The sequence below is a fragment of the Electrona antarctica genome (assembly GCF_951216825.1).
Source record: "Electrona antarctica genome assembly, chromosome: 24".
Classification (NCBI taxonomy): Eukaryota; Metazoa; Chordata; class Actinopteri; order Myctophiformes; family Myctophidae; genus Electrona; species Electrona antarctica.
Window position 1 is genome coordinate 10,531,015 of NC_136803.1, and position 17,786 is coordinate 10,548,800.

Sequence of the window (17,786 nt, forward strand, 5' to 3'; positions counted from 1 at the left end):
GTCGACGGGAAATTGTGCCATCATACAATGATTTGTACAAAAGCATTATTCAGCCTGTTCTGTTGTACTGTTCTGCATGTTTCTACACCATACTGTCCATGCCTAACAGAAACAAACTTTTCAGTATTACCCGTATTGCTTCCAAGATTATCGGACTTCACACCAACACATTCTGATATGAACAATAATGCCATCACACGGCTAGCACTCAATATCACGTGACACTGATCATCCCCTGTATCGCTTCTTCAACCTCATGCCATCAGGACAAAGATACAGAACCCCTCAGCCATCGCGGCATTAAACAAACTGCCCCGCCGATAGGATGGTTCTGTATACAGTGGGGAACTCATGTTTTTGTTTGTCTTGGTGTTATGTTTTTCTGTGCTATGTGTTGTTTTTGTTGTTGGTGTTGAACAGACCTGTGAAGATGATTATCCTTCGGGACAATAAAGATGATTATTATTATTGGTGAGGGCCAATCATTACGAATTGGTCCGGTTGAAAAAATGGGTGAAGTGCTCCTTTAGCGTCTGAACCCTCTAAACTTCCCCTGCTCCCCGTTCTCTGCCCTGCCCCCCCCCCCCCCCCCCCCCATTGGCAACGGTTGCCTGGCAACACAACTGGAGCCCATGCATCAGCCAAATGTTGCTGGCAGTCCGCCAGCCACCCAGATGTGCTGCCTTCACCACACACACACACACACACACACACACACACACACACACACACACACACACACACACACACACACACACACACACACTTTCACATGTAAATAAACACACACTGACATTACGTTTGGAATTGCACAAATGGGCAATGATTCCACAGCTATGGCCACAAGTCATGCCTGCACTCACTCTTCAGTATACACTGAAGATGTGAGTGAGTCAAGCGTGCGCACACACACACACACGCACACGCGCACACACACACACACACACACACGCTGAGATCAATTGCACACCCAAAATAGCAGATCTACAAGCTCACAATGCATCACATCGCAAAGTGTGTTGAGCTTGTAGATGTATTATTTTGCCTGCGCGACAGCATTGCACAAGTACTGTATACGAATATATCAAGCCAAACAAATAAAAAATAAATAAAATACTTGTTTCTTGTGAGGATTTAGGAAATAGTCCATGTCCATGGACATGTACAAGAAACTGTCCATTTCTCAAATAGTATTTGTGGGGACATTTGGGCACGCATGCATGCCTTGCGCCTTTCCATCCAAAGCCAGGCTGACCTCGTTGTGGCCTGCGGGTGGCGGTGTTGTGCTCAACCCTGCAATTAGTGGCTTCTCTGGGCAGAGTGGCGACATGTTAATGACACACAGTGTGTGCGTGTGTGCATGCGTACATGTGTCACAGTATCGAGATTCGAGACCCCTGTGCCCACCAGACCAATGTCGATTTTGTCGACTAAAACTATGACAAAAAATAAGGTTTGTCGACAACCTTTTTTCACTGCTGAAAGCAAAATAAAGAATAAGAAGTCGAAAGAATAAGGTTGCGGATACAAGCGGACAAAATGAGTTTTCTCAGACGGGTAGCTGGCATCTCCCTTAGAGATGGGGTGAGAAGTTCAGTCACGCGAGAGAGCCTCGCAGTAGAGTCGCTGCTTCTTCCGCACACAGACATACAAAATGAACGGACATCGCCGGACAAATTCTATTACCAGAATCCCATGAAGAGAACCCTGAATGACCATTACAGGGTTGTAACTCTGTACACATGGAACCAAATGAACCTGTTGGTTCTTCTTAAAAAAAGAACATTAGTTCTCATTAGTAAAACAGAACATTTAAGATTACATTTTACCATGTCATTGCCACAGACACGTGTGTCCGTGTCATATTGCTGACCACTGCTCACCACCAGTGCATTGGAGTGACAGATGGAATGTGGCAGAAATCTTAGCAGAATGTTTTGGTGACCTTGTGGGACAAACGGTGACCTTGCCATGGTGATGGCCCCCCTAACAACAGGCATACTGAGCGTTGGCGCGGTGGCGTGTAGCATCACTGGCTTTAACTAGCACCTTGGAACGTGTGCGGCATATGGTCTGTGCGCGTGGACACCATGGAGACAGATACATGTTTGTGCACGCACGCACACGCGTGTTAGGAGAGCAGCATGAGTCATCAGATCCAAGGACGACTGTTTTCTATGAACTTAGCATGGTTAAAAGGGAGTTTGAAGTTACAATGGGTTTGTATAGGAAGGGGGGATGTCTGATGAAATGGATATCAAATATCTAATCTAAATACTGAACCGAGCAACTTAAAAACTGTTCACATCAGACACGTTATTTTTGTATCTATTAATAGAATACCCGGCCTAAAAGCTCACAACACATAGCGTAAGTTGTGACCATACATGAGCTTGTAGATCGGCTATAATCCATGCCACCTGTTAAACAGAAACGCTGGCCAGGTGCCAGAGATATGGGACAAATGAAAGAATAAATAACCGTGGGCGCATCCATGTACACATCGCGTGCACGTCAGATTAAAAAAAGAGATAAATGTAAGTACTGTGCATCTTGCACCACTACGTACGTGTGTGTGCGTGCGTCCGTACGTCTAAACATGTGGCCTGTGCTAGATGATGTCATCTTGCCAAATGACCCCTAACCCTTGACCCCGGGGCAAATGGAACCTGTTTCCTCGACGACGGGACCAAAACGTTTTGGTCATAGCTGGGAAGTCCTGTGTGACCTTTTGACCCCGGGCAGGGGCGGTAAACACAGATGAAACAACAATACCAAGGCTTGGGAGGTGAAGCGGCGAACAGTCGACGCCAGCGTCCTCACTTCCCACATTCACACAGCAATGGTGGCGAGCTCACACCGACCAACTCATTGGAGGCAATGTAGGGTTGAGTGTCTTGCCCAAGGACACTTCGACATGTGGACAGGAGGAGCCGGGATTCAAACTGCCGACCCAGGGATCATTGGACGACCTGCTCTACCTCCTGAGCCACAGCCGCCCTAACATGTTTTAAGAGTTGTGTGTGTGTGTGTGTGTGTGTGTGTGTGTGTGTGTGTGTGTGTGTGTGTGTGTGTGTGTGTGTGTGTGTGTGTGTGTGTGTGTGTGTGTGTGTGTGTGTGTGTGTGTGTGCGCGTGCGCGCGCGTGCGTGCGTGCGCGCGCGCGTGGGGGGCAGTGATTACACACGTAAAGTGCAGACCCTTTAACAGGTCACAGGTTAAGACCTGGATTGACTGTCCTCAGTAAACTCAGGTCAAGTACCTGCGTTTACGTAACAACCTACGTCCTGATTAGTATCATGAAAACACAGGCATCATCAATATGTCCTTACACGTGCGTCCGTGCCTATAAGACTTGGTCTTGCCTGTGGCAAATTTGAGATTGTCTTGATAAGTACTGAATGTCAAGTCTCCAGGTTTTCCTCTGAATATGTATGACACATCTTCACTATACGACACTATGTGGATAATGTGGCATATAAGAAGTTCAACTAGTACTATTGGTTCTCAAATGCTTTATTTGCAATTTGGACCCCCGTGTAGAAATGGAACCAAATGGTCTATTTGGTTCCATTGTTCATTCTCAGAGTTACAGACGTGTTATGGTCAGGCAGGGCTAGCTCTTGTGTTCCAGGTTCCAGTCATGTTGTATATGTCTGTGGCAATCATGGGATTTCAACAAGAATGTCCACCCCTAGCCAGCATGGCGATGACCCCTGAAACATACAGTACGTAAACTAGACAAGTGGCAGTGTTTCCTGCCCAGGGCTGTGTTGCGTCCTGTTATAGCGCCACCATGAGGCCGGTTTTAAGCATGTGTGGTGGCAGATCTTCCTTGGCCTACTGGGAGCGTGCGTGCAAATTCTCATGTCAGTCGGACACGACGTTCATGATTTGTTTCCACTCCCACAATCTATGTAAATATATTGTGCCGTTTTAAATTGCTCAAATGTGTCTAAATAATATCTCATGAGTCAAATTAAACCAGTAAGATGCCCTGAGGGCAAGAAGCGACCTCACCCTGTGTGTGTGTGTGTGTGTGTGTGTGTGTGTGTGTGTGTGTGCGCGTGTGTGCGTGTGTGCGTGTGTGCGCGCGCGCGCGCTTGCGTGTGCAATATGCTGACATAATGTTGTTTTCTGATGATTGTTTGAAACATGCTAGTAGTCCAACCAAAGCTGAGAACCACTGCTTTGGAGAGATTAGTAGACTTTTACAGAAAAGGGGAAGAAAACCAGCATGCCTTTGAAGTTCTCCTGACAAGTAATAAAACGATAGATAAGAACACAGTCTGTTTATGGCGTCTAGCAGGATGGCGGATGACTCCGTCTGTCCTTTCATCAGTTCAAAGACAACGGTTCTGCACGTCCATGTCTGTCAATGGTGCAGGACACAGTGGGAAGTCAGCACAATGCGTTGAGAAGCTGGCGAGGGAATACATCTGCTCCACGCTATCTGCCACGCTGCACGGATCCATCCGTGGCAGTTTGCATACCACAAAGACAGATCCACCGATGACGCATTTGCTATATGGCTCTCGATCCTCACCGTCCTCTCGCACATGGACAACAAGCGGCTGAAGGGCAAATATGTACATACTGTATGCTGTTTGGACTACAGCGCAGCATTCATTCAACACCTCACCTCAGCTAGCCTGCAGGGCAAGAGCTCCATTGACTGGGCCGAGGCCCGAGTTGCCCAACGGACACTATGCTGCTGTTTGGCGCGTTGTGAATCTAGGGGCACGTGTCTTATAGCGCGTGCACACGCGTGAACCGTACCTGCGCGTGCTTGTGAAAGAAATTACTGGCCACACGCCGTGGTGCCCCGTTCTACGACCCAAAACGCCACTGGATATCACATTCGATTTTTTGTTTGTTTGGACATTAACTGCTGATCACCAAATGTTGGTGATCAACAGTCCAAATTGGTGTGTTAAAGGGGAATTCAGTCAGTCAGTCAGTCAGTCAGTCTTTCGTTCGTTCGTTCATTCGTTCATTTGTTCATTATTTTTGTTCATCCATGCATTCATTCATCCACACAGCGAACATACATTGTAGACATACTGGACAAACCATTTTCTGTTGGACGATGTATATAGGGCTAAAAGTATGTATACTGCTGGATGAAGCTCCTCAATAGAAAAAGCCCTGTCGCCTGAACTCATCTGCTTTGTGTTTGAACCAAAGCCTCCTCTTCTGACGTGCTCTGGGGGACGCAGAACATGCTCTGGCAGAGACTATGCTGTACAGCCTAGTAGGGTCCGACCTCAAGTGAACCCATCCTTTTAGGGCAGGCAGACACTCAGCCATGTTACTATACAATAATACAACCCACAACGTTGTTTTTGTGCGTCCATAAGTGATTACCTTGCATCCACCCCACGGCTAGAACATCTGTAGCCCCCCCAGGCATTGCATAATCCCCTTTCCCCCAATACACACACACACTCGCGCGTGCGCGTACTACTACTGCAGATTACACACACATTAGACTGTCTTGTTATTGCAGACGCCCCTCTGACGTTGTCAGCACGTGTGGGGGGATACGTCTGGCAGTTATGAAGCGATTACTGTGGAACACACGACCAGGCTGCACTCACAATGTGACACATCAGAGAGAGAGAGGTGCTAAATCAAAATGTTCTAGTTCTTGCTCTTGGGTTTCATGGTGTTGATCAAGGTGATGACAGGACGTGAGGCATCTCACGTGCGTATAACATACGTAAGTATGTTAACATGTCCGGGAACATGCAACGGAGTGATGGGAACGTTCCAGACATAACAATCCACACTGCACGTCAAAGCAAGGGGCCACAAACAGTACTTTTACTCCAATTTCCAATACTTCATACTTCTACTACTCCAGTACATTTCAGACTCAAATATTGTTACTCCACTGCATTAAAAAGTATATATAGCACACAAAAGTGACAAAACATATGTTAGCCAATTGAGCTCTATATTATACTCCTTCTACAATAGCTGATCTACAAGCTCACAACACATTGTGCAATGTGAGCTGTGAGTGTTTTTACTTTCAGTAAGGCACGGCAATTTCACAGTACTTTACATATCATTTGATAATCCATGCCAATATCTTTGTACTTTTACTCAAGTGAATTCCAAACACAAGACTTTGGACTTTGGGCGGTATTGCTACTCATATTTTGATTAAAAAACAATCGGATTACTTTTTCCACCTTTTTTCCACTTTTTTGTCTGAACGCAACCACATGTTGTTGAAAGTCGAGACGAGACGAAAAAATAGAAAAAAAGGAAAGAAATCAAAAAGCAGTGCACGTGCACACGCACGCCACACAGCCATGCAACCGCAGGTGCGGGCCCCAGGCCGAGCAACGAGAGGTCAACCGCCGCCTTCGTGTCCGATTTGTCACGCGGTCAACAGTTAATCTGCCTCGTATGTGCGCGGTTAGCAGGCAATGAAGGGACATTAGAGGTGACGTCAGAGCACCGAGGGAAAGGAACCAAAGTATACTCAAGTACTATTTTGTGGTACGTTTTTACCCGATCAGTTGAGATTGTTTTAAAACTTTATACCAGGGCTCTGCAGTGTTTCAAAACGTTATACCAGGGGCACTGGTTTAAAACGTTATACCAGGGCTCTGCACTGGTTTAAAACTTTATACCAGGGCTCTGCACTGGTTTAAAACTTTATACCTGGGCTCTGCACTGGTTTAAAACATTATACCAGGGCTCTGCACTGGTTTAAAACGTTATATCAGGGCTCTGCACTGGTTTAAAACTTTATACCTGGGCTCTGCACTGGTTTAAAACTTTATTCCAGGGCTCTGCAGTGTTTTTTCCGGCCGAAGAACCCTTAGCTGAGAGAGAGCTGATCGAAGCAGGGAGGGACAGGACAGGACAGGACAGTATTATCTGCAACTGTGTTGCAGATAATACATTTCATAAGAGCATAATAGCTTCTCTTTGACAGCATTATCATCATTGTATGATGTGTATGTCATCTTCACGCAAACTGTCTTAGTATAAACGTGACCTTTCACTCTGTACTTGGTCTGCTCTTTTTTCCCCTCTACACACTAAACAAACCTCTTGTAGCCGATCTACAAGCTCACAACACCTTGCAGGGCGAGGCATTGGGAGCTTGCAGATCTGCTATTTTTGGCTAAACTCAGAAGGGATGATATAGGGTTGAAGTGGTCAATGAAAAATAATAATCATGTAACTCTGAGGATCACCTCAGACATTAATTTCCATGAACAACTGTAAATCAATCACAACATCTGTGACCCATGGCGCCCCCCAGACATTGGTGCTTGGCCCTCTCCTATATTCATTCTTTACATCCTCCCCCTCGGACAAATCCTTTGCCACCATGGCCTCCATGACTTTCACTGGCTCCCAGTAACACACAGCATTCACTTCAACATGCTTGGCTCCACCTATACTGTACATACTGTACGGCACAACACAATCTGACTCCTCTCTACCTCTCCGACCTCCTCCAGCCACAGGTCCCGTCCCCAGTGGCGTGCACAGACATTTAGAGGGGCAGGTGCTAAAGTGAAAAAAGGGCACCTTGTGCAGCGTGTGGAACCGGCCGGTTGCCTTAATAGTGTGAGATTTATAGATTTTGGGGCCTATATAATATATTAGAAGCTTTTTTATCAAGAATTGATCAATGTCACCATGGTCCACATACTATTTTTTATTTGTTTTCAAAAGGGCACATTGCCAAAAGGGCAGGGGGTGCTCTAGCACCCCCTAGGGTATATCTGTGCACGCCACTGCCCGTCCCATTTCCTCAGGTCCAGTGATGCCGGCCTCCTCCAGGTCCCCAAGATGACCAGGTGCTGAACCACGCACGCACGCACACAAATCTTGAATTCACGGATATAAAGCTTCGTATATTTATATAGCGCGGGGATTATTTATAGCGCGCTATAAATATTGAACCAATGAAAAGTATTAAGAGCTTGTGAATATATAATAACTGCATTGGATCCATTGCAGGTCCTTTTTATTTTTTATTTTAGTTTTCCAGTTTTGGACATACAAGGTTTCCACGTGACAGTGATGACTTATGACTGGAACAAAACCGTTTTTCTTGACTCATTGGCTGTTGTTGTTTGCGGGTTTTCGCTGATTGTGCAAGTGGTTAGACAGTGGTGGAGGAACTGTACTGCATGTACGTTTATTTTTGTAATTATTCTGTACTATTTACAGTACAATGATGCTCATTGTACTGTAAATAGTACAGAATAATTACAAAAATAAACCATTCTTCCAATTCTTTATAACTCTACTCCACTACATTTCAGAGACTTTTCACTCCACTATAATAATTTGACAGCTTCAGTGACTACATAGTTATAGTTTGTCTTGTCAAATGTGACATTCCGCAAGATGTGTAGCCCACTTTTAGCTTTGGTACTTGGTACTAAGTATAGTATAAAAAAGAAAAGAATATATATACTTTTGTACTCTTACTTGAGTAAGATTTTGGCCTTTTACTTGTATCCGAGTATGTTTACTAGTTTTACTTAAACAAAAACAAAATAACGAGAGTTATTGGAACAAAGCTGTGACTCATGGTGGCTGTCTGTTGTTTGCGGGGTTTTCTTTTCGCTGATTGTGCAAGTTGTTAAGGAACAATTGTTCTCCGGGGGATACTGTGATGTCTGACACTTGATGAAGACAGTTGTGCCGACACGAGCACTAACGCAACGCTGTGGTGACTCACTCGCACAATGGGAACACCAAGACGATCACGCCAACTCACACATGTCAAGGACCCCCAAACTGTTGACCCCCAAGGCTGTTTGGCCACGGACCTCTCATCTGAAACGGTTTTTGTGCCAGGGACCCCCATGAGATTTTGTTAAAAAAAAAAAAGCTGCCGCAGAATGGAGCGGTAGTGGAGTGTCATCATCCCACCCACCTTCCCTGGCTGGTGTCACCCCTTTCCGCCGGCAGTGCCGCGTCTGATTGCTGCTGCCGGAGAATGCCTTCTGGAACTAAGGGCTTGTAGATGTGCTATTTTTGAATAGCTAACATACAGTATACTGCAACTGGATAAAGTGGTTAAAATTATAGTGACTATTATGATATATGACTACTTTTTCCGGGGACCCCATGGAGCCCAGGGTCCTCCAACATGTGTCTTCAACAGGGTGTCCTTGTACATCGGCTATTTGCTGCCACAGAAGTTGTATTGGTGTAGTAGCCTGTAGAGAGACAAGAGTTGTGTGTCTCAGTGCACAGGTCATCAGAGAGAGAGAGAGACTGTGAGACTGTTCATCCTTGCTCAAGATGTACCCATGCACCTCCAAACAATAGACAATGCACTTACAGTTTGGGCTTTTCTGAGCTGAGGCAGGAGAGAGGGAGAGAGAGAGAGAGAAGGGAGTGGAGTGGCCCATGTATTCTAACCACTTGGCTGTAGAGACTCCCAAAACATATTGTTTTGTTTTTAACTATATGCCTATGCATACTGTAGTACACACACACACACACACACACACACACACACACACACACACACACACACACACACACACACACACACACACACACACACACACACGTCAAGACATGGACCGCAGGGCCCTGCAAATACGTTGGCCATATGCTTCATCGCACATATCTAAACATGGTAAATGGTGCATTTATATAGCGCATTTATCCAAAGAGAACATAGATTGTGCAATGTGCATTACATTCAGCCATTCACACACACACACACACACACACACACACACACACACACACACACACACACACACACATTCATGTGTAAATATCATGCGATTTTAGTAAAGTTGAGTTAGAATCATCATTTATCAATAATGTATTAACATCACATTACAAGTAAGGTGGGTGAAAAGGTTTTGGCTTTGTTTTCATCAGTGGAATTGATTGATTGATTGAAAATTGTATTCACAGTATGTATGGGTACATTTCAAACGAAAGTCAATACAAAAACTGCTACGAGGATGAAACCAGGAAAAGCACTAAGACTTGTTTACATCAGGGTCCTCCATTTTCAATTCATCCGGAAAAAGGTATAGTCAACAGACATTTTTCGCAGTACTCGAGTACTCTGTTACTGTCCCACCACCACCCATGTGTCAGCTGTTTGTTATATGGACGGACAGTGTGTTTGCTGCCCATCGCAGGGGTCTTGGGCCGCTGAGGAGGGGGTATGTGACAGCAGCCTGAGAGGTGTCTCTGAAGCCCCGGCCAGGGTCACGGCGATGATGCTGCTGGTGATGATGATAGACTTCCCGGCACTCTGGGAGGCAGAGTGGCGCCGCGGTTCAAAGCCCCATCGCTGCTCCGTGTGGAATGCCCCGGCTGTTTGATGTTGGCCGTCCACGTGTGCGTGCGTGCAAGTGTGTGCGTGCGTGTGTAAAGATAGGGCCGTTGTTGGCTAACCGGGAGGGGGGTGTGGCAGTTTGACACATTGGTGGTATTATGGGTCACGTGAACTCTAGGCACGCACGCACACACGTGTGCGCGCTTATTTTGTAACTCTCAGTTACACAGCCGTGCAGGGTCCATTTGGTTCCATTTGTCCACTGTCAGAGTTACACACCTGCAAGGGTCCATTTGGTTCCATTTTTACACTCAAATGTTACAGACCCGTATAAGGGTCAATTTGGATCCATTTGTACACTTTCAGAGTTACAGACATGTAAGGTTCCATTCGGTTCCATTTGTATACACTCTCAGAGTTACAGACCTGTAAGGTTCCATTTGAAATCCCATCAAGGAACCCTGAGGGTCCCTCTCACTTTGAGAACCACTTGTGATAACACCATAGCATTTCTCTAACCCTATAGTCCCAAACCCGAAAATAGCTGATCTACAAGCTCACAAAGCATTGCAGCGCCATGTGCTGTGAGCTTATAGATCTACTCTTTTTGATGTACGATTTCAACATTATAATATGCCGATACATTGTCCATCCATCCGTCCATCCATGTATTTCATCCATTTATTTATTTACTTATTTTTATTTAGGAATTTATGTAACAATAAAACAGCAATGTGTCTTGTGAGTAGCAGGACAAATTGTCCTCATAATGCCTATTTCTCAAGTTCTCTCACAAGTATAGCGCACGGACACACACACACACACACACACACACACACACACACACACACACACACACACACGTACACACACGTGCGCTGGTAGCTGGTGGACAGGCCCTCTTGTTGGGCTGCCACGCATTCCTCGCATGTTACAGTCTGGTGACAGAGCAGAGACAGACGAGAGATGCCTTGTTACCATGGCGTCCGCTGCTGACAGGGCCTAAACACAAACAAACACGGTCACCACACGTGTTTACACACTCTCATTGATCTCTATTATGTATGAATGCGCACCATCTCGCATGTCCATGTGTGTGTGTGTGTGTGTGTGTGTGTGTGTGTGTGTGTGTGCAGCCTCCCCCCCCCCCCCCGTATCTTGGCGACTTGTCTGATCGAGTGACTTCAAACGTAGGGTCGGTAACCCGTTATTTTCAAATACCTCCGAAACCGGGGAAGCCTCGTGCACATGTACACGCACCAGTGTCGCACCATAATTGTTCCATCCCCCTTTTTATTATTACATTTTTGAAATGAAATAGTGAGAATAGCTGAGCTGTGAGCCTTTGTGTGACACTCTTGGATGATGAAGTAAGGGTTAAAAACCTACAAAGTTGAAATATTTCATATAATATACCATATCTATGCAATTTAGAGTATTTCTACATTTCAGTATTGATACTTTAGTAACAATGTGATTACTTCTTCCATGCACAATGGAGCTTCACGTGTGTGTGTGTGTGTGTGTGTGTGTGTGTGTGTGTGTGTGTGTGTGTGTGTGTGTGTGTGTGTGTGTGTGTGTGTGTGTGTGTGTGTGTGTGTGTGTGTGTGTGTGTGTGTGTGTGTGTGTGTGTGTGTGTGTGTGTGTGTGTGTGTGTGTGTGTTGACAGTGAACAACACATGCATCAATGCCTACATGCACCCACAAACGTGCATTTGTCAGCATACTACATGCACACACCCATGTGAAAATCCACAAACCACAACATCTCTCTCTCTCACACACACACACTTTCTCTCTCTCTCTCTCTCTGAAAACATTGGTTGCGAGAAGTGTTGTCAAGTAACTAAAGTATTATATTACTTTCAGTATTATTACTTTTTTACAGTAACTAGTAACGTAAGTTACTTTCACATTTTGAGTAATAATATTACATTTACTTTTTTCCAAAAGTATCATGGTACTATTTTCACAAGCCTTGGTGGAACTGTGGGTTTGAGTGTTTATTTATAATGGTAGACTGGGTTGGGGTCGAGTTGCTTTGCAGGCTGCCGATCCGCTCTAGATCTAGACTCTAGGGCGGATACGGAAACGATGCGCACTTGTCTGTACGACGTGTGAAGTATCGGATGCAGAAGGGCGGGCCTTAAACCGTCCGGAACGAGGAACAACTAACTAGTGTGTGACTCGTGTTGTTAAACTGCAAGAGAAGTAAACAAACTAAACATGGAGGTGGAGGAGACACCGGCACCACAAAGCGTTTCATTCACTACTTGGAAGTATTCGCCTTTTTTTGAGTATGTCCGCGATAAAGACGAGATGAACATTATTGTCCGCTGCAAGTTGTGTAGGGAAGGTGTGGTTTTCATTTAGTCTGTAGTTTATGAATTCATACACAGTAAAAGTCTTAGTGTTCATTCATCCATCATCATGTGTACACTATAAAGTACACTTTTCAGAGTTAAATAAACACTGCAGAATAGGGGGGGGGGGGGGGGGACTGCTAATGTTGAAAATGCAAAGTAAGACTTTTGGGGACAAAAGATGCAATTACTGGGGACGAGAAAAAGTAAGTAATAATAAACTAGTTACTTTTGGCAGGGAGTAATAAGTAGTGTCACTGTATTACTTTTTTAAGTAATAATTCATAAATTACTGTTTAAGAGTAACTTTGACACCTCCACATGCATTACGCCCCCCTAGTGAGACCTTTCACTGTCGGGTGGAAAGAAGATGTTGGCTTGATGGCCCGGGTATCGGAGGAGACCCGAGGCTTTCTTCACCCTCCCAATGACTGATTGTGTGGGTTAGCAGAGATGGAGTACTTGTAAAGAGGCTGGGGAATTGGGAAATGGCTTTACTAAATTGGGACTTGAAGGGGAGAAAATGTTTTTCTTTTGTCTTGAAGGGGCATGTTTTGCACAATAACAGTCTTTTCATTATGTCTGCCCACGATCTCTGTGATTCATACAGTAGGCTACGTTTGTTTACCTCAGTCACTGATACTAAAATCTGATATTTTATTTGAATTTTTTTCTATGAACTTGTGACTTGACACCCATACTGTTATAAAACGAAAATAAAAAAATATTTTGAAAAGAAGAGTAACTTTGACAACACTGGTTGCGAGTTACTTTGTCGGCTTCAATTATTATTCAAGTACACGTTAATGTTTGTCTATTTGAAAACACAAGTTCACCGTGCACTTCCATGCGACACATGATGTGAGCTTGTATACGTGATGCCTATTTTCGAAAACCTTTTTTTTTGGGGTGGGGGGGTTGTTTTGGGAACGCCAATCGACAACCTCTCTCCATTTGGCCCGGGAGTCCACCCGATGGTGCGTTCTCACCGTCAATCCTGCAGCGGACAGCCTGCGGTGAGTCCAGCCAAAGGGCTTGGCATTCACTGCACGGCTGAGGGGCAGCGTTGCCAGACTTTGAAAGAGAAAACAAGTAGAGATGCCCCGATACCACTTTGTACCGTCCTGCAGTGTTTATTTCGTCGGCTGAAACTGTGATGAGAAACTCGAAGAAAAAAAAATAGATCTTTTTTCACAGAGGAAAAATAAATTAAAAAATCGCACCCGTACGAACTGAGCGGTGGAACTATACTTTTATTGTTATAGTTACTGTGTGTTATGTAAGGGATAATCTCTGCCTTGGTGGTCATTGTCGGGAGATAGTTCACCGACAGGGGGTTTAACCAAGCGGAGGTGGTTAATCACCCTGAAGGTGTTGATCAAATAGAATACATTTTCGGGTACTGCTTCGTCTATTTCTCACTTAAAAAAATTTTTGAGAGCAATGTTTAGCTGTAAATTACATTGTGTGTGTCATGTTGGAAACAGCAGTAAATCAAGCAGGTTTCCTTGGGAAACTTTGTGACAGCTTCTGAATCCGTTAAAAACGGCCGTAGTCGTCATCACAAAATGTCAACACATTTGAAAAAGCCTGGTCACTTCGTTGCTTCCTGTCCTTTTAAAGGGGAGAGTTCAACAGGGTTACTGGTGAGTGTGACATACAAAAAGCCCTGTGCAACTTCCTAATTTTTACGTTCCACTGTGTTGTTAATTAGGTGCTGTGTTCTCTCCATCTCTCCTCCTTCCCTCTGTCACTCTCTGCAAGTCTGAGATCCACAATAATCCACACCCATCAACTGTGTTCGTCCCATAGAGTATATAAAAGTATAGAGACTGATCTGGCGCGAAGCTCCGCCCCGCCCCCGCTATTCATGTCAGTGGAAGTTGCTCAGTGGCGTTTTGAAGCACCCGGAAGGACCGTCTCAAAACGTCTACTTCCGCATTGGACCACCACATTTTGGTGGTCCAATGCGGAAGTGCAACCGAGCGCTCAATGTTAAAGCCCAGCTGCACGGGGTTTCCCGGTCATGAATCCACGGGTCCGCCTGTAGTCCCTCCTCTTACCACTAGGGCCCAGTGCTTCAACGTTGGAGTGCCTCACTGGCCCCTTGGTTCGTCCCCATCCGTCACCCTCTGATTCCCTGACTCCACCTACACAAATCATGCTCACCTGCACCCTATAAAAGGGCTGTGTTTAGGTCAGTTTATGCTCTGTATCACCCACACCAGTTTGTTTGCTAACCTCTAGGCTTTGTTCCATTCTGGTCAGAGTCAGGGTTCTCATATTGTGCATGTTGGCTTGGCTCACTGGAAACACTCTGCTCCACCAGTGGGTCTCTAGTGTGCTCCAGGGACACTCAGGGTACCTCATCGGGGTGACCTAAAAGTCACCTTAAATCTGAGAGTGTACAAACGAAACCAAATGGACTCCTAAGGGTCCATTCGGTTCCATTTGTCCCACGAGGGGAAATTTGTCTTGGGCAAAATATGGGGGTCAATATGGGGGTCCTTGGAATAATAAAAAAAGCACTATAGGCCTACTGTACAAGTATGTGCTATACGTACACTAAATGGAACAACAGAGCCTTCATTAGTATCATTAGTAACACCTGTGAACGAAGTAAGAAAGAGGCCCAATTTCTTTCCAATATATATATGGCTTATTTGCGGCTGTCTGTGCATTAATGCGCTAATATGGTTCGAGAGTTATCAGATAGTCCAATAAACAGGCAGTAAACATAAGTCATGCAATCATATATTTAATGATTGCCTGGGATACTTATCCCAAAATGAATGGTCATGTGATATGCATATGTGACTAAATTTGACTGAGAGACTGCCATTGGATTTTTTTGAATTTTCGTTTTTTTTTCGTCATATGAAAGCAGGGAATCATAGCTTCAAATTGACATATTGGTTGTTCAGTTTGACCCACCAGTTTTGGAGATATGGCTTATAGAGTAATGTCTTGCAGAAAACAGCGAGTTGAGAAAACAGGCTTGAAAGGTTCACGTCTGTGGTCTCTAACATTACACCTAGCTACATGTTTGGGCATTTATTTCATATTTACATGTTGATTTCAGCTCTGACACTTATTTCAGACATGCTCTAGTATGTGAAGAGTCTGCCTGTGCTATTAACTCATTTTGGAAAAAAAAAGTTTTTCTCCTCTGGTGAAAATTTGCGCGATGGCAGTCTCTCAGTCAAATCTGGTCACATATGAACAGCAAAGGCATAGATGATAGCAAATACGACCTGTTACATCACAAATCAGATTCGCTCATATCAGTCCGTTGATCGGGGCGCCCCTGGAAGCAGGACAGAAGGCTCGTCTATCCTGGAGAATTCTGACGTGTCTCTACTTTTTCAGACACTATATAGAAATCTCTCTGTCGCTCTGTGACCTTGCTTGAGCACAGCTAGGGTGCACACTCTTATAAGTGATGGTTAACTGCTTAAAGGTCTACTTTATCCCAACAGCATGCAGCCCATTGGAGCTCCAGATGGGTGTGGTTGTGGATAACTAACTACAGCAGTAAATCCAGGGAGGACCCCGTGCAGAGTGATGCGTGGAGCCTAGGTGTGTGTGGGTGAAAAACCCCATCCATGGCAGCCTTTCAGCTCCATGTTGACCTTGGATGAGAGACCACATGTTTAAACCAGCTCCTACTCTAACACGCTGTCAACACAATCACCAACACCATGACAAATGGACACCAAGGTCTCTCTCTCTCTCTCTCTCTCTCTCTCTCTCTCTCTGCCTTTTTTGGGGGGGTTCATTTTATTTTCAGTGCGTGCTGGTGACCTACATGGAGTTTCTATTCTGAGAGATTTATTGTGCGTGCATGCGTACGTGTGCGTGTGTGTGTATGTGCGTGTGCGGGCAGTGTTCCAGTGCTGGTGGTTTCTGGGAAGGGGTGGACTGTGTAGCTTCTGTGTGTTTGACACCTAACTAACATCAAATATAAACCAGCTCGCAGACCACTGTTCTGTGTGTGTGTGAGTGTGTGAGTGTGTGTGTGAGAGAGAGAGAGAGCGAGCAGTGAGATTCAAACCAGCCCAAAAATGTTTGGCCTGGCTGTGTCACGTCTATATATTCCCTATATATTTGTGAGAGCTGTGCAACTGTACCGTGTGGGACTGTGGGTGTCCCTGGGGGTTCCCCACAATCCACGTTCCCCACAATCCACACCAGTCCTGGCGAGCCGCCCCGCGTCCGAAACGGTCGAGAAATGACAGAGTCACCGTGTGGGCGTCCTCGGGGGGGGGGATGGGGGGGGGGGGGGGGGGGGAGGGGTTGTCCCCGGAACGAACGTGTCCAGGACATCCATGAACGTGTCCAGGACATCCATGAACGTGCCCAGGGTGCAGGGCCGGTTCCGGCGAGCCTTCCCACGTCGTCCGAAATGGTCACGAAATGACAGAATTACCGTGTGGGGGTCCTTGAGGGGGTCCCTGGATGGTCCCCGGAACGAACGTGCCCTGCAGGGCTCATACTGTAGTGCAGGGGTTCTCAACGTTTTTGGCCGGGGACCCCCGAAAATGCTTTGGCAACGTCTCGGGACCCCCGCCCCGCCCCCTCCCGACCCCAAATATAAATTGACTGCTACAATAACCTTAATAATAGAGACAATACACCATAAATAAATACTGAAACCAGATATAATCATTATGGAAGGTGTATGCATGTACTATGTGTAAACTCTTCATTTCCATTTTTTTAATTTATTTTTTTATAATTTGGGGACCCCCCAAAATAATGTGGCGACCCCCCGAGGGGTCGTGACCCACGGGTTGAGAACCCCTGCTGTAGTGTAGTCTGTGCCACTTTACGCTGTGCTGTACTCTACTGTACTCTAATGGCCACTGTAGGGTGTGGGGGTGTCAACACTGAGCACGTATGAGCGTCACCGGATAGCACACAAACCTGAACGAGGTTCTCTGAGATTATCACATGTTTAAGTATACAACATACAATGTCTCTTTTGGGTTTAATGTTTGTTTTTAGTACATTTAAAAACGCTATTGACAATGAAGGGAAAATTTACGTCATATTGTCCCTCATTACATCATATTGTCTCTTTATTGTTAATGGCATTTAATTTGTTTGTGTTGGCACCGTTTGT

General features: G+C 45.4%; 1 protein-coding gene across 1 annotated transcript in view; it reads right to left on the minus strand.

Moving 5' to 3' along the window:
• The window catches only part of LOC306917122 (extracellular calcium-sensing receptor-like), a gene marked incomplete at both ends in the record, with an annotated part of 140,376 nt that extends 123,364 nt beyond the window's left edge, over positions 1–17,012 (minus strand). Inside the window, 3 exons of the mRNA XM_079495255.1 lie at positions 11,277–11,300; positions 13,651–13,735; positions 16,975–17,012. Of these exons, the coding sequence (XP_079351381.1) occupies positions 11,277–11,300; positions 13,651–13,735; positions 16,975–17,012 (147 nt within the window). The remainder of the gene's footprint in view (positions 1–11,276; positions 11,301–13,650; positions 13,736–16,974) is intronic.
• Between the last annotated feature and the right edge of the window lie 774 nt (positions 17,013–17,786).